The following is a 21,530-nucleotide window of genomic DNA, read 5'->3' as shown; positions in this document are numbered from 1 at the left end:
TTATAATGGCGACTTCTTAAATGTTTTTTTTTTCTTCATATAATCTCTCTAAATAACAAGAGTTCATTTTTTTTTCATAAATAAGACAATAAAGTTTAATTATCTTATATCTTCATTTATATCTTGTTATGCTGACAAAATTTATCAAAAAAAAAAACTCATCATATCTCTTACAACACGACATTTCCCTTTTTTTCAATTAATGTTAAAAATCTGAAATGATTTTTCAATAATATGTTTCTCGGCACTCTTAAAACTCATCAAATTTGATTATCCAAATAGTTTTTTTTACTTACTTCATACTATTGGGGTTGAGGGTTTTTCCATGCACCTCACTACCTTCATTCTACACCTCCCATTATTTTGATATTTTCAACTGTAATCCTATGTCAGGGAATATTTTGATTTTAAATAAAAAGGTTGACCCATCCATTCAATAAAAAGAAGCAAACCCTATACTCATTTCTCCACTCCAGTGTCGCATTTCACGTTTGAAAACCTTTCTCCACTCTAGTGCTGCATTCACGTTTGAAAACCCTACAACCTTTCTTCCTCTATGTCGTATTTCATATCTCGCAACATATACTCCTTTCTTTCTCCTCTCTTCCCACAGTCCTCCCCTCCTCCCTCACTTTGACCATTTATTTTGAATCCCCTCCTCCCCTCCTCTCTAGTTTCTGGTTTGGTGGTTGGGTGGTGTTGTTGTGGTTGTGAGATCTGGGAATGTGGAAGGAGATACGAGAGGGACGCCTTAAGCGCACTTGAAATTGCGGTTATGGCAAAGCCGCACTTGGAAGTGTGGTTGGTTGAGAGAGTCGTCGCAATTGGAGCTATTCGCGTAGAGCTGCACTTAGAAAGACGGTTGAGGAGCGTCGTAGTTGGAGGTGGAAGATGCGGTCAAGCTTTTTTTTTGTTTTCTTTTTTCTGCGCTTATGAAAATTTATGTTAATATATTAAAATTATTTTTTTAAATGTTTTATATACTTTTTTTTGTTAATATGTTTTCGTAATATGTTTTTCTTTTTCTTATTTGTTTGTTAAATTTTTTTAAATTTGTTCTTCTTTTTATAATTTTAAATTTTTTTATATTATTTATTATTTATTTCATTAAATAATAATTATTATGCCTAAATTGTTTCTAACATATGCATGATGTAAATCAAACTGGTTGTCATCAAACTATTTGTCAAACACAATATAAGTCCTAAGAATATATAACAATAAACGAACAAGAAAGATGTAAATCAGGACTCAGAATGCAATGTGCAAACAAACATCAAATCATCATAAGCAAGCATGCGAAATTGTAGCCTTAGGTTAAAAATAACAAAAAGGTCTGCACAGTAAAACCACACTCGGAAGTGCAACACCCCTAAACCGCAGTTCGAAGTGCGATTGGGGTCCGAATTTCGGCTATGTCTCTAACCGGCGATAAGCTTTCTGCCTTCTTCCTCCTCCACTATCCACAACACCACCAGCACTGCCTTATTCCTCCTCCATTGTCCACAGCACCACCACCACCAGATAAACTTACAACTCTAAAGTCAGAAAACAATTTAACACTACAAGCAAAGAATGAAAGTGAAAAAATAAGAAGAGGGAAGAGGGTGTATGTAGGATAGAATTTATACAACAGAGGAGATTTAGGGTTTATACAATCAAACAAAATTTAGGGTTGTTGGTCTTTAGGAGGATCGTTGGTAATTACAAAATCATTAATTTTTATTTAACTTTAATAAATGGAGGACAATTGTATAAAATGAAAAGTGCATAGTGAAATAGGTGAGCTGCAGGAAGCATCCTCGTTGGAGTTTGGTTCACCCACATATTTGGTTAGCCTTAAGTGTATATTAATAGCTAAACAACAGATTCTACATCCTCTGTTAGGCCCAAAGATACTCAGATTTTTTTTCCTTTTTAAACCACGCGTATTCTATTTTTATTAACCAATAAGTAAAAATAAAATAATTTTATTGTGAGTAAGAAAACATATCTAATAAATATTTATATTTTGGCTTAAATGCTTACTTCGTCTCCATATTAAGAAATGAATTTTTGTTTAGTACCCGGTTTTAAAAAATGAAGACATTAGGTCCCTATGTTATGAAAAATATATGAATAAGGTCCACAAAGAAAGAACAAGTTCAACAAATCATCAAAGAAAAATAAGAGAGAAGAGAAAAAATACGACCACATAAGCATAAACTTAATGTCGTTGTTGTCAACTTAATGGACATAACCTTATTCATAAACTTTTCATACCCAAACAGAAATTCACCACTTAACATGAGGAGAAAGTAAGCATTTAAGCCTTATATTTTTTAGATTTAAATATTTGTTATCCTATGAAGTTAGTTATTTTTTTTCTCCAATAAAAAGTTTAATTTATTTTAATCTTTAAATTTTGCAAATATATTAATTTTAGTTTTAGGATTAGATGCTAAAGATATTAATGATATGATAAATATTACTTTACATTCGTTGCCGATATTTAATTAAGTGATAGGATTAAATGTGGTTAAAAATGTTTTATTCATTTTTAATTAAAACTGTTAAAACAAGTAAGTAAGTTTATCATTAAGAATTAATCATGAATTAATCTAATTTAACTCACTCATTAATAAATTTAAAATTTTTGAACTTAATCCACCTTATCATTACGAGTTAAACAGATTCACTTAATAAAAAATTATAACTTTTTTTTCTTCAATCTAATATTTCTTTTTAATATATAACCAAAATAAAAAACTTTCAAACCTATGTAAATTTTTTTTCTCATTTTATTTAATAAATAAATCATTCATCACAAAAACTAAATATAATTCTAGATTATACCTATTATCTTCTTAAGAAAAAATATGACTAATAAAAAACAAAGATAAAAAGTGAATGAAATGTCATAGACTCTGTTTCTTTCTTCCAAATTTTCAAAATAAAAGTTTATTGTGTTTTGAACTATAATTTTAAGTTAAGAGTGAGATAAGTTTTTTTAATGTCTGGATTGGTAAATCAGATCCATTTTTATCTCATACCTAAATTTGTAATTTCCTTTTTAACTTAATCCAACTAAAATACATAATGAACCGAATTGATTTACCTATTTTGAGCCATTTTAACTGTTGATCTTTTAACTTTTAAAATAATGTCAGTTATGATGGTCATATCTATGTCGTCAATATGGTCTAATTCATAAACTAAAAAGAACATTTTGCAACATTGAAAAATAAAAGATATGTAATTTAAAAATTAAAAGAGTACTAATTTAAACTAAAAACGTGTTTTAAGACATTCTTTTGTCACTTGGTTGAATTATTTGAGACACGTTGGTTGAACTATTTCGTGAGACACACGCATAACTTGTATAACGACACATCACTCAAACACCTATTTCATTTTGCTTTTTCCTTCTCTCTTTTCCACGTTATATTATTATTTGTTTTTCACATGTACCAAACAAAAAGTTATCCTTAACGTCGTATAAATAACTTCCCACTTTGCCGCAAAAAATCAACTTCAAACACCTTTTACTCAGCAGACATGAGTCACCCACATTTTCTTGTTATACCTTATCCAATTCTGGGGCACATGAATCCACTGCTGCAGTTCTCTCAGGTTTTGGTCAACCATGGCTGCAAAATAACCTTTTTGATCACTGAGTTCAACCAAACCAGAATGAAGAATGCAATTGAGCACTTGGGAACTCAGATAAAGTTTGTGGCACTCCCAGATGGTTTGGATCCAGAAGACGACAGAAGTGACCAGCCAAAGGTCATTTTGTCTCTCAGAAACACCTTGCCTCCTAAGCTTCACAATCTCCTACAAGACATCAATGCTTCGGATGGTGATGACAGCAAGATCACTTGTCTGGTTATTTCCAAGAACATGGGATGGGCCTTGGAATTTGGACACAAATTGGGTATCAAAGGAGCCCTTATGTGGCCTGCATCAGCTACTTCATTGGCCTCTTTTCACTCCATCCCAACCCTTATTCATGACAGAATTATAGACCCTGAAACTGGTAAGAAAATGAAAATTATTATTACTGTCATTATTCTTACTATTACGGTAACTAACCTTTTATTTAAATATCAAACTCCATCAAGAAATTGGAATCACCAACCTAGTTTTTATACATTTTTTTACCAACACTAAAAGCGATTTTATTTACTGACGATAAAAAGGTGGACATCACTGCATCAGACTGCAGATTGATATATTAAATAAACACTGCTGTAGTGACAATAGTAATTACTTTTATGATGCTTAATGAACTTCTTTCAAGTCCTATTTTGTAGACTAAGGATTTTTAGGGTGAAGGTTCAACTCTGACTCGGCAATTCTTGATTTTCTTTGGGCCTTAAACGCAGGACTTCCAACCAGGAAACAGGAAATTCAGCTGTTGCCAAATTCTCCTATGATGGACACGGCAAATCTTCCATGGTGTAGCCTTGGGAAGAACTTTTTCCTTCACATGTTGGAAGATACAGAAAGTTTGAAGTTTGGAGAGTGGTGGCTTTGCAACACCACTTGCGAACTTGAGCCGGGAGCACTCGGGAAGTGGCCAAGGTTCCTTCCTATTGGACCATTGATGCAGAGCGACACAACGAAAAGTTCATTTTGGAGAGAAGACACAAGTTGCCTAGATTGGTTGGATCAACACCCACCTCAATCTGTTGTTTATGTTTCCTTTGGAAGTTTAGCAATTGTGGAAGCAAACCAATTCAAAGAACTAGCTCTTGGCCTCGATCTTCTTAACAAGCCTTTTCTCTGGGTTGTCCGTCCGAGTAATGACAGTAACAAGGACAATAATGCATACCCAGATGGATTCATTGGATCTAAGGGTAAAATTATTGGCTGGGCTCCACAAAAGAAGATACTGAACCACCCTGCCATAGCTTGCTTCATTACTCACTGTGGTTGGAATTCTATTATAGAAGGTTTATGTGGTGGCGTACCTTTCTTGTGTTGGCCATTTTTCAGTGACCAATTTATTAACAAGTCGTACATTTGTGATGTGTGGAAGGTTGGAATGGGATTAGACAAGGATGAAAATGGACTGATATCAAAGGGTGAGATAAGGAAGAAGGTGGAGCAAGTTCTTGGGAATGAAGACATCAAAGCAAGATCGTTGAAGCTGATGGAATTGACCCTCAATAACTCGGCTGAAGGTGGTCAATCTTCAAAGAATCTCCAAAAGTTTATCAATTGGGCCAAGGATTAATGGTGCTTTTCGTTATAACAGTTCCCAACTTCGGTTTCTTTTCACCTTTTCTTTCTTTGCGTTTTTAAGTTGAATTTCTACTTTAATTTGGTAGAGATATCAACGTACCTACTACGAGTATTAATAAAAGATCTTTAAGAATAAATAAGGAATAATACGCCCAGGATTTTCTCGGCTTTCATGTATTAAAATCTAAATTGTCATTAAATTTTAATACATGATAATTTTAAATAATATTAATATCAATTTAACGAAAAAAAAACATTAAATTTTTTTTGCAAAAATAAAAATTTATATAAATAAAAAACAAACATTAAATTCAACACAAATAAAAAAAACAAATTATTAAATAAACCAAATCTTAATACATTTTATACTCTAGTCTCTGGTAATATTAATCTGAAAAAATTCTAAGTCAATTTATATTACGATTGCATTCAAGTCTTTTTGCTTTTTGAACAAATGTATTGTCTCGTCCAAGAAATTTCCATGTTAATTTTTCTACAGTGTTGTTCCAAGAATTCTCGGACCACATCATCACCCGACACCCTTGAAACTGACCAAGACCATAAGCTCTTTACGATTGAAAAACACTCTATCGTGGTCCCAACTTACTTCTCTGTGGTTCTTCTATTATCCATCAATCACTCTTTACCCACGTTTCATCTTTTGCTTCACCTTTCTAATGTCTTTCTTTGTCTTCACAAATTTATTTGTATTTAAAAAATAAATCTAACTATTTCTTTAATACGCTTCATCTATAAAATGTCTTTTATTACTTTTTTCGTACTTCTATATTTTTTATTTTATTTTAATAGCTTATGTTATGAGTGATCCGTTAACTAAATACTTGATCACTAATATTCATGTTATTATTGTCACATAGTTGAAAGTATATATTATCATATGTTTACATGATTAATTTTAAAAAAGAAATTGTGTTTTCTTCTTCTTTAGAATAGTATTTTCCAGTGAGTTAAAATATTGAGGAAAGACATAATTTATAAAGAGAAAAAAGGGAGATGAGGTTATTTTTATTCGATTAATGTTCTTATGAAAAAAGGGAAATTGAATAATCTTAATGGTCATGAGGTCATTAGTGATCTTGTTAAAAAGATGAATGTAATACTTAAATCATCTTGTTATAAGGACCAAGTAAATGTTTTGAGTAGAAGTAATTTTTATAAGACACTCAATTATTTTATTAATAAATAGTTTAAGTTATAAATAGAAAAAGCGATTAATTGATTTTTATTTTATAAAAATTGTTGTTTTTCTAAAAGTGAACTATTTTTCCTTTTTTATACTCTCTAGAAGATACTAACCCCTTTAGTTATCTTCTGAAAATTAGAGTACGTCATAGAATTCTTGGCAATAAAATATAATATTATTTGATGAGTTTCTCAACATCTTTTGCATTTTTTTTTAGTTTTTTTGGCATATTTGTTGCATGTGGAGTTTATAGAGTTGTATATGTCATCTGAGGACTCTAGATGAATTTTTGTATTCGATTATAATTGTGAATGTGTGATATGTCTTTTATATAAGCTTTTTATATGCAAAATAGGAGTCTTTAGTGAAACTTTTTTGTCTTTTTAGCTTATATTATTGGTGAAGGAAACTAATATTTAAATAGATTGTTATGATTTTGATGTGAATGATTGAGTTATTAATTTATCTGATTATATGATTGAGATGTCTAGCCACATTTTTTTATGTGATTTGTAGTATTTTGATGTGAATGAAGGTTTATTTGAAATTGGTAAAACATGTGATAAATAAGTATACTAGTTTGGGTATAATTGACTTCTAGACCTATTTTTAAACTCATTATAGTAACTACTTTGGTGTATAAATGAGATAAAAACCATGTAGGAGTCAATTGGTGCAAACTGAGATACCTGGTAGGTTTATGGTTTTATGCATAATTATTAGGCGAACAATATTTCTCTTAAGTGAAAATGAAAATTTGGGATTACGAAGCTCTAGACATTTTACTTGTTGAGCGAATTAGGACTCACTAAGGGAGCCTATCTCTTGGGATTTGGTCATCGGGTGAGGAAAATGGTTGTTGGATGAAAATAAATTTATGAATATCAATAACTCCGAGTTGCATGAACTCGTTGAGTAGGGACTGAATCTATAAGACCTAAGAAAAATATTTATATGAGATAAAATAGATAATGGATAGTAACATATATTTAAATTATATTAAAATGTTGTGATAACTTGTTTAGTTAGAAATCTTGTGTTGGAAGGTGAGGTGATGAGTTCAAGTCTTATCTATAATGTTTAGTATGTGATGATAGGAAGGTCATGGGTTCAATTCCAATGTTGATAATGAGAATTTAATGTATGTTGTTATGAAATTATTTTAATGATTATTCTGTTTTGTTCAATTTAAATAATTATATGAATTTTGTATAATTATTTTTAATTGATTTGCCGTTTGTAATTTTATTACAGATATTATGAAAACAAGTACAAAAGATAATTACAAATGATAAAATTTGGAAAAAAATTGTATATATTTAGTTTATTATACATAAATGTAGAGTATGATATTTTATTATATGGTTAGATAATATATCGCATGTGAACTGTTTTTATTATATAGTTTATATACAATCTAGCATAATAATGTTTTAATATATATTACAAATGAAAATTTATGTATGGCGGTAAATTATGATTTTATTTTCAAATAGATATTATGAAATTTGTGAATTATAAAAGTTAACAAGTTTGAAAATTGCAACTTTGTTTTCCTTTTATATATGTATTTAAGGATTTAAGGTTAGTATAATATATATTTTTTGGTATAAATAATCATGCTTTTTTGGTTGTTTTATTTATGTTTAAAAAACGTAGTTTGACCATTAATATTTCATAATAACGTCTAGGCATTTGAGTTCATTGGATTATATTGTGTTAAAAAAGAAATGGTGGAATTGAGTGTTTATTAAAGTTGTTGCGAATATGATTATATTTATATAAACTTATGAATTTTAAGTAATGTAAATTAGGTGAGTATTGTTGGTTGCAACTAATTAAGTAATTACTAATATTCCTAAGCAAGTGTGTTAGGTTAAAAATTAAACTGGACAGTCTAGTGATTGTTTTACGAAAAGGTTAAGACAAAATTAGAAGCATTAAAATAAATGTTTAGGTTTGACGTTAATAGTGGGAGATCATTTTTTTTTTTAATAAAATTAAAATTAATTTTGACATTTGAAAATTATTTTCATGATGTTTTAAGTGAATAAAATTAGAATAGTTTTTGGTCTTTTAAAGTTTGAAATGATTTATTTTAAAAGTAATTGTCATTATATATTTTAATTTCAACATGATTAAATTACTCCTCTTTCCTTGTTTTTTTAGATTTTTGTTTTCTTCTTTTCTTCACTAATCTTGATGACAAATATTTTATTGGTTCAACACTTATTTTACCAGCAAATTTACTAAAAGAACTTTAAAAACATTCATTACCAATAAATTTACTGAAATATTTTAAAAACTTTCTACTGACGAATTTACAAATAAACTTTAAAAATTTCATTCCCAACGAATTTTCAAAAAGTCTCACATTGACAAATTTTAAAAAAATCATCTTCCACGATTTTACTACAAAATACAAAATAATTAAAGTCCAAAAGAAAACCATTGACATCTATTCTATCATAAAAATATAGTCAATAATAAAAATTATAAATTACCCACAAAATTTATTAATCAGAACTTTTTAAAAATAATAAAATTTAAAGTTATTCACAAATTTTATTGTATACAGTTTCGCCAATAAATTTTACTTTACCAATTATTTTCCTTTAATAAATTTTATTAATAATTTAACAATTTATATTAGGATGAAAATTCGTCAGACATTTGGGTGCGTGCAAATTAATTCTGAATGACTAAAAGTGTAAAAAGAACATAAACAAGAAACTAAATGAGTAAAAAAGTTGAAATTAAACTACAAAATGTAAAATAAATTAAATAAAAAAGAATGATTGGTTGACATGAGTACATCTCCTCTTGCAACAATCTCGCAACACTTTGAGAAACTTTATGTCTTCTCACTTCTGTTGCCAACATTTTCTGCAAACACAGCCACCAAGGTGGGCCCCAATATTGACTATCTAGTATTACGACCATGCATGCTCTCGACCCTAGTCTCGTGTTTTGTTTTATTTACTTCACGACAAAAATAATTCACCCTAATTATAGACCCCTTGCCCATTGACAGGGAATAACTGATATTGAAATCTGAAACTATGCTTCAATTCAATTCCACAACCAATAATTCAGCGTTCAAATTACATAATACCTCTGCAGCACTTGCAGTATTCAAGGTGCCAAATACACTACTATTCTTTTGTAGAAATAAAAAGGAAATATAACCATATTAGATGAAAATATTTGTTAATAATCATTAAACTCTCACTGTTATCTTAATTACTATTATATTTGTAACAATACACCAATTTTTTTGTAAAGAAAAAATTATCACTAATAATTTTGCATGATAATGATGATATAATTTATCGTAAATGTACTTGATAAATTAGTATCATTATTGTTATGATTTTGAAGTCAATTTGTTTAATAATTACTGTTTGTTTTTTATTATCCATATTCCATTATTATAATATTAAAAATTATGTTAATTTGTAATTATCGTATATTGTTCAATGTCGTAATAAATATATAAACTATTTTAAAATTTTAAAATAAATAAAACATCTGTTATAAATATTAAATATAAAGTATTTATTATATTTTAAATGAAAAAATACAATAAATATTTAACAACGAATTCAAACAATATATATTGAATAAAACTTATTTTTAGTGTATTATTTTAGAAAGGTAAAGGTGCAGTCATACTGAAAGGAACATTTATAATATAAAATGGAGTATTCAATATTACCAAAATAAAAAACTTATAGACACGAGAAGACTGCTACTGAAAAAATGCTTTTGAAAAATGCTTTTGAAATCGTTTATAGACTTCATTTTCTAAAAAACCAAAGTCTACAAAAACGCGATAACATTTTTAAAACACACGCTAACAATTTCACTTTTTTTTTAAGATAATGCACTTATATTTACGATAGAATTGAACAACCAAGACTTAATTAAAAAATATAAAAATTTTAGATACTAAATATAACACTTTTTTTAATAAATCTTTAATTAAAAATATCCTGTATAAACAATAATGTAACGAACATATTGCATAATTTAAACTCAATACGAAATATAAAACTTTTGTACATGATATAAACTTAATTGAAAAATACTTAAGTTAAAACTTAATTCAACTAATTATAAGATCAAAGTGGGGTGATTGTCTTTCTTAAAATTGATGCGGTCAATCTTGGTCTATAATATTTTGAATGAAATAAAATTAATACATTTATTTATAAAAGTACTATATCTATTAATACAATAAATTATTTTAAGAAGGTTTTTTTTAATTTTTAATAGTTTTATATTTAAAGTATACTTATTTTCAAATGGAGAAAAATAAATAACTAAACTTGTGTTTCAGACTGATGTAAAAAAAAATAGAAAAAAAAAGCAAGCACTACGATGTTAATTTAATACTAAAAAGAAAGCCATCATGCTGGTCTAACAAGGTCAAGATATTGAATTGGATTCAAACTATTGTAATTATATACCTTTTTATTACCCTAACCCCTTTTACTCGTCTAAGTATGATAATTAATATCAATTGGCCACTAATGCGGTTTGGCCTAACAGAAAATTTTAAGTGGAAGACAACTCTTTTATATATACATATATAATTAATCTTTCTTTTCATTTTTAATTTTTATCTAATCAATTTAATGAATAATTGGAATTAAATGAATAAAGAGTTAATTTTAAACTAAATTGATTTTTCCTTTATATATAATCTTTTTGTATAATAATGTTAAACAATTTCGTTATGATCTCAAATTACTATACATACTAAATTCATCAATTTTGTAACGATTATGAAAAAAATTGTATACTAGATCTATAAATCTATCTCATATTATAATTTTTTTCCAACTTAAAATATATACTGTTCTTGTAAAAACCTGGTTGTTTTAAACCAGAAAATAAATATAGAAATTAAATAATCTAATTCAAAATTAACATGTTTTAAGTTAGAAACACTAGTACAAAAAACAACGTATACTCTTGACCTTTCACGTCGAATTCGAGAACGACGTCATATTGGGAAACGTTAAATTGACGTCGAATTTAAAAAATTCGACGTGTCAAATTTAAAAAATTCGACGTTACGTCGAGTTTTGTCAATATACGACCTTAATTTAACGTCGAATTTTGAACATATACGACGTTAATCAATTTTTTTTATTTTTTTAATTAATTGTAATCTTTTTTAACATTCGACGTTTTATATCGTCTTACGTCAAATTATAATTTTAAATGACGTTTAATAATTGCATTTATTTACAACCACCAATCATTTTTAACTTTGTTATTTAGTGATTAGACGCAAAACGCGTGACGTTATACGCTGTTTTTGCACCAGTGAAAATTTAAAAAACGCTTTATTCTTAGTTGGAATTTGATTTATCCACCAGATTAAACTATTCTCATAAATGAAAAAAAAAGTGTTCTTCAGAAAATTTTTAATAGCATGTATGCTATTACATATATCTATAAAAAAAATTAAAATCCTTTAACATAAACATAACATTATTAAAGTTAAAAAATTTATGTGCATATTGTTTAAGTATAAGATTTATTTTTAGAAGGATTTATAAAGCAATATTTTTCTATACTATTGGCTCATTTCGTTTAGAACAGGGTGGTGATACACTTTGACATTACAAAAAGAAAAAATTACATTTATTTGATATTGTAAAATAATAATATTTTAATTCCTTTTTTATAATTTAAAAATGATTATATTATTAAAAAGAGTTTTAAATGAATGTATTTTTGTAGAGAGTGTGAAAGAAATTTTTCCTTTATGTTGTGTTCATTTGAAGCGATTTAACTGTTCACACAGTTTTGCGAGCGAAGAATTAAGCTCGTTATGCGTTCGGTTGAAGTGAAATGCGCGGATGGATTTGCGGTAAAATGCGGGATGGTTGCACTGTTCAGTCACCCGCGGTTGTGATCAGATTTGAGTGGATTGTCGCGGAAAAGTCGTATGTGCCCTCCAATTTAAGCAACGATGAGGGTGGCGTAACCGATTATAGCAGAGTGTAACCGGTTACAGAAGAATGAAATTTTGGCTGGCACGCGTAACTGGTTACGCACACGCATAACTGGTTACGCAAACGCGTAACTGGTTACGCAAGGTTACAGGGTATATATTTTTCCATTTCCTTTTCCAAACTAACACCTCTTTATTTTATTTTTCAGTTTTTTGTATAATTATTTTAATATTATAATTTAAAAAGATCTAATCTTAATAAAATTAGGTATATTATATTTTCTAATTTATTAAAAATAATTTGATTATTTAATTTTTATAATTTTTAAACATTAATTTTATAAATTATTCATAATTTTTTTTATAAACATTTTTACAATTAAATATAACATTTATAAATAACATTTTATATTACTTTTATAATTAGAGGCATTTTGATAATCTTTAATTTCTACCAACTAAACTAATTTTTAAAATCTATCACATCAATCAAATCCTACACTAATTCTCACAAACTTTACTTCCAAATCCACTCTCAATTACCCACAAATCCACTCAAAAAAAACAACTAAAAAATTACCCTCAAATCCACTCAAATTTATTTAAATCATTTTCTCCATATCATCTCCTCCAAGTCTACCAAAGGAACAAAACGTTAGAGAAAATGTGTGGGGACATGTCGTGTTGAGGAGGGTTGGAAGATGGAAAAGATGGAGTACGACCGAACCTGCACCTGCAGGCTACCCTTGCATGCGTCCAATTTCACATCACTCTCCTTTCTTCTTCTTTTTCTCATTACTACAAACAAACAAACAAACCCTATGCTTACGCTTCAATTTTAACGTCAAACACAAACAAATCCATCCATATAAAATAAACCCACCATTACCAAAAAGCTAACAAATCCATTCACGCAACCTTAAACACAAAAACCATTCTGCTAACTTTCACTTCTATTGCTGCAGCAACAGTTTTATGGGCATCCCACATTTTCTTGCAATACCTTTCCCAATCCAAGGCCACATCAATCCCCTTTTGCAGTTCTCCCATGTTTTGGTCACACATGGCTGCAAAATCACCTTCTTGAGTTCAGATGAGAACTACCGCAAACTGAAGGGTGCAAGGGATGCTGCTGGCCATGGCAAAACCATCGACCCAAACATAAAGTTTGTGTCTCTCCCTGATGGTGTGGACCCTGAAGATGATAGAAAGGACCAGACCAATGTTATTTCCACCACCATTAGAACCATGCGTGTTAAGCTTCCCATGCTCATACAAGATGTGAATGCTTTGGACAGTCACAACAAAATTTCTTGCATTATTGTCACCAAGAACATGGGATGGGCTTTGGAAGTTGGCCACCAGTTGGGTATCAAAGGAGCTCTGTTCTGGCCAGCCTCAGCAACTTCTCTCACATCCTTTAACTCCATTCAGAGGCTTATTGATGAAGGAACCATAGACTCCAAAACTGGTAAGAAGGAAATAAACACTTCTTTAATCTGTTTGCTTATGGAAATGAAGAAAACTTAAAAGTTAATCTTGCCTCAGTTTATCACAATTCATTAGTACTTTCTTGTGTTCTTCTTGTCACATGCTGCTATATTGTTGCGTCGTGTACTGTCTTATTTTGGAGATTTCTCATCGTTGTACGAAGCTTGCATTGCTTCCTTGATGGCTTAACTTTTAGTATTAATTTTAGGTTCGGTTAAACATTTAGACTTTGTACTTCGTACAGATTCTTTTCTCACATGGAAAAGTCCTAAACGTTTATTATGTAATTATTTCTGTCAAAGTAGGAATCTATTCTTACTTTTCATAAAGTTATAATAATGACAGATTTTCCTGAGTTGTCCACCATTTAATCTGTTTTGAGATAGCATGATATCAGCAAAATCTGGCACTTTATAGCAAAGGACACAGACAGATTGCAGCAGGTTCTCGTATTTTGTAATTGTTTTAGAATCTCACTTTTGAATAGTATCAATTAAATCGTATTTGCACATACTTACAATTTTGTTATTTCATTATTTCATGTAAATCAATAAAATGATGTTGGTCTATTATAATATCTAAAAGATTAAAACTCTAATTCAGTATACAGTTTCTTCGTATCCAAACCAAAGAAAAAGGCAGAAGGTATATAGATGAAAATGTTAATATAGCTATCATTGTATCCCATCTTAGAGTTAATTACTATTAAAGTTGTACAAGATAATATAAACTAAGTCATTGTAGGATCATGACTGCATCAGCTGCAGTTGCTTTTGCACTGGAAGGAATCTTGGTCCCATTATGCACTGTATATTTCTTAACAGTAATTAATTGGCTTTTGGCATTTCAGGCCTCCCTACCAGAAACCAGGAACTGATACAGCTTTCCTGTAATTTGCCTTTGATGGAGGCAGCCGCCATGCCATGGTACTGCTTGGATAATGCCTTCTTCTTCCTTCACATGAAGCAAGAGATGGAAAATTTGAATTTAGCAGAAAAGTGGCTTTGTAACACTACTTTTGATCTTGAAGCTGGAGCTTTTTCCACATCACCAAAGCTCCTACCAACAGGCCCTTTGATGGCAAATGAGAACAACATATTATGTTCATTGTGGGAAGAAGACAGAACCTGCCTAGAATGGTTGGACCTGCAGCCACCTCAATCTGTCATATATGTTTCTTTTGGAAGTATGGTGTCATTGAAACCAAACCAATTCAATGAATTAGCTCTTGGACTCGACCTCCTTAAAAGGCCTTTCCTTTGGGTTGTTCGTGAAGACAATGGTTTCGAGGTGAACGATGCATGTGAATTTCGGGGAAGTCAAGGTAAAGTTGTTAGTTGGGCACCACAAAAGAAGGTTCTGAGCCACCCAGCTATAGCATGTTTCATTAGCCACTGTGGTTGGAATTCAACCATTGAAGGTGTTTATAATGGAGTACCGTTCTTGTGTTGGCCATTCTGCAGCGACCAATTTATGAACCAGACTTATATTTGTGATGTGTGGAAGGTTGGAGTTGGATTTGACAGGGATGAAAATGGATTGATATCAAAGGAAGAGATAAAAAAGAAGGTGGAGCAACTACTTGTCGATGAGGAAATAAAGGAAAGATCTTCCAAATTGATGGAAGTGATCATCAAGAACAAAACACAAGGTGACCAGAATCTCAACATGTTTATCAATTGGGCCAAGGACTAAGAATTCTCTTAATACAGTTTTATAGCTTTTATATATATATATATATTTAACAAATAAGTATGCATAAAATAAAGGAAAGAATAGAGAAAATAAAGTGGAAATTAAGGTGGTGTATTGTTAACTGTGTTATGTATTATAGTATAAAATTTACCAATGTGTTCTAAGATCTTCGTAATTTTTCAGTAAATCTAGTGAAAATTTTCATCTCTAAGGAACTTCCCTACAGACATGCAAATTCTATAAATTATCAAGACTTAATTATTTTTATTTCTATTATTTATTTATTTTATTTTATAAAGTCTCATATTAGTAAAAGGAAACAATTAAATCTTTTAGTAGACTCATAATTTATAACTAACGTATAATTATAATTTACAAAATTAAGGACATTAATTTCAATATAAGAAAGTGTTATTTTATTATATATTTTCTCAGATTAGAGGCATAATATTCAACTTACAAGAACTATATTGTCAAATTTTTAAATTAAGAGACCTGATTAACACTTATATTAATAGATAGATCAAAATAAATAAATAAGAGATAATAAGATAATTAAGCCAATTATTAAAATTTATAGGTGATATATAATTGGGGTGAAACATTTTAAACCATGGCCTTATTTAGGGTTTATTAGAATATGATTGACCGTGATGTGCCGACAAGACTCAACACTTGTGCGTACATGATTTCCTCCATCGGATAAGGATGTGCAATGTTAAAAACCGAACCACACATTTTGCCAAGAGAAAGATGAGAAGAGGAGAAAAAACTGTATTGACCAAGTAAAGGAGAAAGGAATGAATTAATTATTGTTTTTAAAAATAAGATTTTACAACATTTTTCAGAAAATATGTAAAAAAAAAAATACAAGATAATAAATATTTAAAGATGACAAATGAACTGCCTTTGTGAGAATTTGTCTTTGACTGATGGAGTATCTTTAACCGGTTCCAGATATGAGTAATATCTAAATGAAAATTAGATTTGAAGACAAGAATGATTATATAAATTATTGTTTCATATTTGTTTTCATACTAGTATCGATACATATATCATTCTTAATCGGTCTCATTTACATTAACAAAGTACTTATGATTTATTAGCTGTGAGACCTAGGGAAATTAAACATAATTATCTTGTCTAAATCTCAATTAATACACTGCTGAGTCACCTGTCAGCTTCCATAAATACAACCACGCCACACGTCCAGTGCATTAAAAACGCACTTTGCACTGCATGCACGAGCGCCACGTGTCACGTTAGAAGTTTCTGAAATCAGAAGTGGGAGTGCAGGTGTCAGTAGAGGAAACGCTCGTTCGTTTGGGCGTGGAAATTAACAAAACTGAGTTTTTAAAAAACTCTCTCTCACCTACACGCACTCTTCTTCTTCCTCAGAACTCAACTCTTCATTTTCTCTACCTTCTCTCTAGAAACCTTCACCTTCTCTCTACTGTAACTCATCACCTTCTTCTCCGATCACGTTTCAGAACCGTAGAAACGTTCCTGGAGACGTGAACGTCATTCTGGACCGAACAGAATTGGGATCGGAACTGGTAAGTTCTAGTCGCTAACCGTTCGTCCATTTGGTTTCATGCGAACCCTAGTTTGGTTGCATGTAGGGGTTATAGGTCTGAGTTGTTTCTGATTTCTAGTGTTTTAGATTAAGTGAAAGTTGTTGAGCGAAACCTGAGGGTAGAACGCTGTTAGAGGACGAACTAAACCTTGCTTTTTGGGAGTACACTGCTATCCAGGTAAGGGAAGCTTAGTAATTTAATTTATACGTGCATGTTGTATGATATGAATTGGATGCATGAAAAGTATGCTGATTGAGCTGTTATGAACGATCAATGATATTAAATATGTTTTCTGATTTGTTGAAATGCATGTTGATTTTGATACGTATGAAAGGTGTATGACTATAGTATAGTTTGATTTATTAATATGATGAAATCTGTATAGTATGAGAATTAATAATGGATATAAATTTACAAAGTATGAATCACAAGAGAAAGGTTGAGTTAAGATAGTTGAAAAATCTGGATATGATAATTCTCCCCATGATAAATTACGTTCGTCATCGTATGGTCTTACATCGTACGGTTTTCCTGAAATTGACTTAGAATGGAATTCTTTCATTCGGAAAGAATTCTGATCGAGAACGAGCGTCCTCATTTGAATTACTGTCTGAGCGTTCGGTTCAGCTCAGTTGTATATAAATACTTTAAACTTTAAAATCAGTAACGCTCGGTCTTATACCAAGCGTTCATCCTAAATAGCGCTCGGTCTTATACCAAGCGTTCGTCCTAAATAGCGCTCGGTCTTATACCAAGCGTTCGTCATAATTGGTGCTCGGTCATCTACCTAGCGTTCGTCATAAGCGGTGCTCGGTCTCATACCAAGCGCTCGTAATGTTGAATAACCATTTGATAAAATAGCGTTCGTTCAAGTATTAAAATATTCATTTTCTTACGTTCGTTCAAATACTGGCATCGATCTCCCATATACAAAATTTTACAAAGAAAATTCTAAGTATTATTGACCATCCTTCTTACATTAAATCTGGTCCAAGATCTTTATTATGAAATTTTTCTAAGTACCAGTATACCTTCAATCGAGTCAGTTCATTTAACTGACCAAACAGATAGTCATGTTCGTCCATCCAGTACCTTATTTGGACGTTCGTCCTAATTCTTTAAAGGACTGAACGTTCGTCTTTTTATGCTCTTAAATCTAAAGATGAGAATGATGATAAATTATAAGAAATTACAGTGTGAACACTATATTGAGTGATTCTATGATTATGGATTTTGGACGAGCGTTCCAAGGAGAAACTATTCTTACATCTATTGAATATTAAATTTGGTAAAGTATGACTGTGGATAAGTTAAGACACTCGCTGTCCATCCTGATGTTCCGTGAGTACTCATTCTCATGTAGAGGGAGTATGTCATGTGTGGGAACGGCAGGAGGTCCTTAGTCCATAAGTTAACATGGGTGACGTAAGAACGGACTAACCTCGAGTGGCAGCTGTTTGGTGTATCCCAGTTACTACATCACTCGGGTGCAAGGACGCTTGTAACTACACAGATTCATACAGTCCGGACGGTCGTCTTATATATATATATATATATATATATACATATAGAATTTGGATGATGTTATATGTTAAATTCTGTGCTTGTGTGAAATGAAATGTTTATTGTATGTTTGATGTATAAATTAAAGTACCTAAGCTTACCCTTTCGTTTTTCCTTGTGTTGTCTGTTGTCTCTGTACGTTCGTCCTGTATTGCAATGATCATCCATGTGGATGTGAGCAGAGGGTGAGGCAACCTTAGAAGATGTGATCGAAGAAGAAAATTTAGTCGAAGTTGAAGTGAAAGCGGAGCAGTAGGACGTCCGTCTTTCCTTTTTGTATTAGGCGATCGTGTTTGATTTTGGACGTTCGGTTATTAAGTTTTGTAAAACCGTTCGTCCTAACCTCTTGTAATCATGTACTTAAGCCGTTCGGCTTTTGATTCGTGTTTAATGTAAAGACTGTTTATTTTACTGTTAATTGTAATTAATTCTGAATTATGGTAATTACTGTATTTTGGGATGTTACGTTAGCTAACTATATATATATATAATTATCTATTTTCTTTTATATTTACAAAATTTTCTTGTCATTATCTTGATTGCATTTATTTTAGTCATGTTCATATCAATTTTAGTAAATAAAATATATTTCGAGTCCTACATGTTTTTAATATAATAATAATCTAATGGAAAAAACGTCACGACCAATATCAACACCTTATTTTTGAAAATTCTCCTACTAGTAAATAAATAAAACAAAAATAATCAAATATATCGTTTATATAATCACAATTGTTTCGGTTAAAAGAGGTTGAGAATAGATCGTCTTACCTTAAACAGCTTCATTTTTCGATTGTCTAAGTTTCTTCAAAAAATTAATCTGTTGACCTATATAATATATTATATAAAAGAGAATATAACGTTCAAGTCAAATATATTTTTCAATAAAATCTAAATTATATCACTCTCTTTTACTTGGTCTCATTTGAAAATTAAAAGGTTGTTTTTTTTTATAGATCCCATGCCTGTTCCTGCCAAAGGCCTCCCTGTTCGTCTTTATCCTCACCAACCTTAAATTCAAGGACTTATATTTCTATATTCTTCAACCAATCTCAATCCTTGTGCCCAAGTTATGTCCTAAAGTATGAATAATGTCTCTTCTTATAAATACGTTGTGTTTATGGGACTTAAAAATAATCTCTCTTTCTTTCCATTCTTTTATATATATTACTATCACAAATATCCCTCTACATTGAAAAAAATTTAGATTATAAATGCTTTTTGAGAACCTTGATTTTCGCTACAATTATACACTTATTTCTTTATTTCTATTTATCTCCTTTTATTACATTACATAATCTATACACATCAATCATTTTTCACTACATAATTTTTTTATTTACCAATAAATTATTATTTGGTAGTAAGGAATCTATTAATAAACTCAAATTTATTGAAAAAACATTTCACAATTTCACAATTTAATTTATAAATTAGTATTCTTCGAGGTTGGAGATTGGAATCCATTGGTTTTCGTTTGGAATCCTCTAGTTTAGGATTGATAGAGTTCAATATTAGAGTGGGTTTTAGCAAGGTTTATTATATGATGTTGTCGTGAAATTAGAGTTCAACCATACATTTCGTGCAGAAAGTTTCGGTGTGGTTGTTTCATTTCCAAATTTGAATTGTTACCATTTCTCTCTGATTCAAGAGTGAAGAATGACATGTTATTATCTCTCCGATGATTTGAAGCTTTATAGGGTTCGTTGGCTCTTTTCTTTAAAAGGGGTGGGTGCCTGAAAAGAAAAATCATCACATCGTAGTCCCAAAATGGAAGACTGATAGAGACTTTTTATATTACCGATCGTCCTTAACGCTCGTCATCACTGATCGGCTCTACTCTCGGACGATCGGTTTGATAGTAATCCTTTTCATTACCGATCGTCCTTACCGATCGTCACCACTGATTGGTAAGGACTCTCGGACGATCGACTGTACCGTTCGTCAGGTTCTGTTAACTTCTCGCTACTGTTCCTGTTGTCTTCTCACTACCGATCGTCTCTACTCTCAGACGATCGGTCGTACCGATCGACAGGTTCTGTTGTCTTCTCACTACCGATCGTTTTCACTCTAGGACGATCGGTCTAGGAAGCTGCTCGGTCTGCGTTTTACTTTTCTTAGTTGTTTCTTTATTTTTTTGTATAAATACTTTGTTTTGTTGTATGTTGTGTAACTTTTTAATACAATTCATTTTCAGTTTGTTTTTCTCTTTCTCGTTTCTCTCATCTCTTACAAAGACATTTGAATTACAAAAATGGTCGCTTGTCATTAGTCATATCAGATTGAGTAGGTGTTATTTATGATTCTGCTAGACACCATGGGAGGAAACTACTAACCACTGATAATGGCGGAAGTGATGTTGTTAGTGACACAGTGGTTGTTAGTCAAGATGGAAATGTTGTCGTTGTTTTGTAAAACTGCAATGTCTATCCAAATTTGAATTTAGTTAATAAAATGATTTATTTCTAATCAATGCAATGTGTATATAATTCTAATTCAATTATTAATATCAATTGATGTTTTTAATCAATGCAAATTATTTCTAATATCAATTTGATTGGCTATAAGTGGAAAACTGATATTGTCTTTTTATTTTAACCTAGATGAACTGTTATAATTATAATTTAACATTGTATCCGGCTGTAATTTATATGTCAATTTTTCTTATTAGTATTTGATATGAATGTATTTTTCGATATGATTTTGAAGCATGTAAAAATATAGTTAAATTTGAGAACTTTAAATTTGTTATTCCGTAAATCAAAATTACAAAGCATAGCATTTACAGGAACACTCAACA

At 30.4% G+C, this 21,530-nt stretch overlaps 2 protein-coding genes across 2 annotated transcripts; both read left to right on the top strand.

The window, feature by feature from the left end:
* The first annotated feature begins 3,375 nt into the window (after nucleotides 1–3,375).
* Nucleotides 3,376–5,397, top strand: LOC124820833 (UDP-glycosyltransferase 83A1-like). Its single transcript, XM_047292611.2, has 2 exons — nucleotides 3,376–4,018; nucleotides 4,368–5,397. Exons 1-2 carry the CDS (start codon nucleotides 3,538–3,540, stop codon nucleotides 5,219–5,221), a joined length of 1,335 nt encoding a protein of 444 aa, XP_047148567.1. The 5' UTR covers nucleotides 3,376–3,537; the 3' UTR covers nucleotides 5,222–5,397.
* A 7,888-nt stretch (nucleotides 5,398–13,285) lies between these two features.
* LOC124820838 (UDP-glycosyltransferase 83A1-like) lies at nucleotides 13,286–15,801 on the top strand. The gene is made up of 2 exons (XM_047292616.2): nucleotides 13,286–13,875; nucleotides 14,746–15,801. Exons 1-2 carry the CDS (start codon nucleotides 13,380–13,382, stop codon nucleotides 15,588–15,590), a joined length of 1,341 nt encoding a protein of 446 aa, XP_047148572.2. The 5' UTR covers nucleotides 13,286–13,379; the 3' UTR covers nucleotides 15,591–15,801.
* The last annotated feature ends 5,729 nt before the right edge of the window (nucleotides 15,802–21,530 follow it).

This window comes from Vigna umbellata, chromosome 4, assembly GCF_029865625.1.
Source record: "Vigna umbellata cultivar VRB3 chromosome 4, Vumbellata_1.0, whole genome shotgun sequence".
Taxonomy (NCBI): Eukaryota; Viridiplantae; Streptophyta; class Magnoliopsida; order Fabales; family Fabaceae; genus Vigna; species Vigna umbellata.
This window is presented reverse-complemented; position numbering and strand designations above follow the sequence as displayed.

What these genes read in the sequence shown, in the direction of transcription:
- LOC124820833 (XM_047292611.2), top strand. Translation starts at nt 3,538, where the DNA reads ATGAGTCACCCACATTTTCTTGTTATACCTTATCCAATTCTGGGGCAC. An exon ending in AATTATAGACCCTGAAACTG is followed by an intron (nt 4,019 to 4,367) that starts GTAAGAAAATGA and finishes CCTTAAACGCAG; the next exon opens with GACTTCCAACCAGGAAACAG.
- LOC124820838 (XM_047292616.2), top strand. Translation starts at nt 13,380, where the DNA reads ATGGGCATCCCACATTTTCTTGCAATACCTTTCCCAATCCAAGGCCAC. An exon ending in AACCATAGACTCCAAAACTG is followed by an intron (nt 13,876 to 14,745) that starts GTAAGAAGGAAA and finishes TTGGCATTTCAG; the next exon opens with GCCTCCCTACCAGAAACCAG.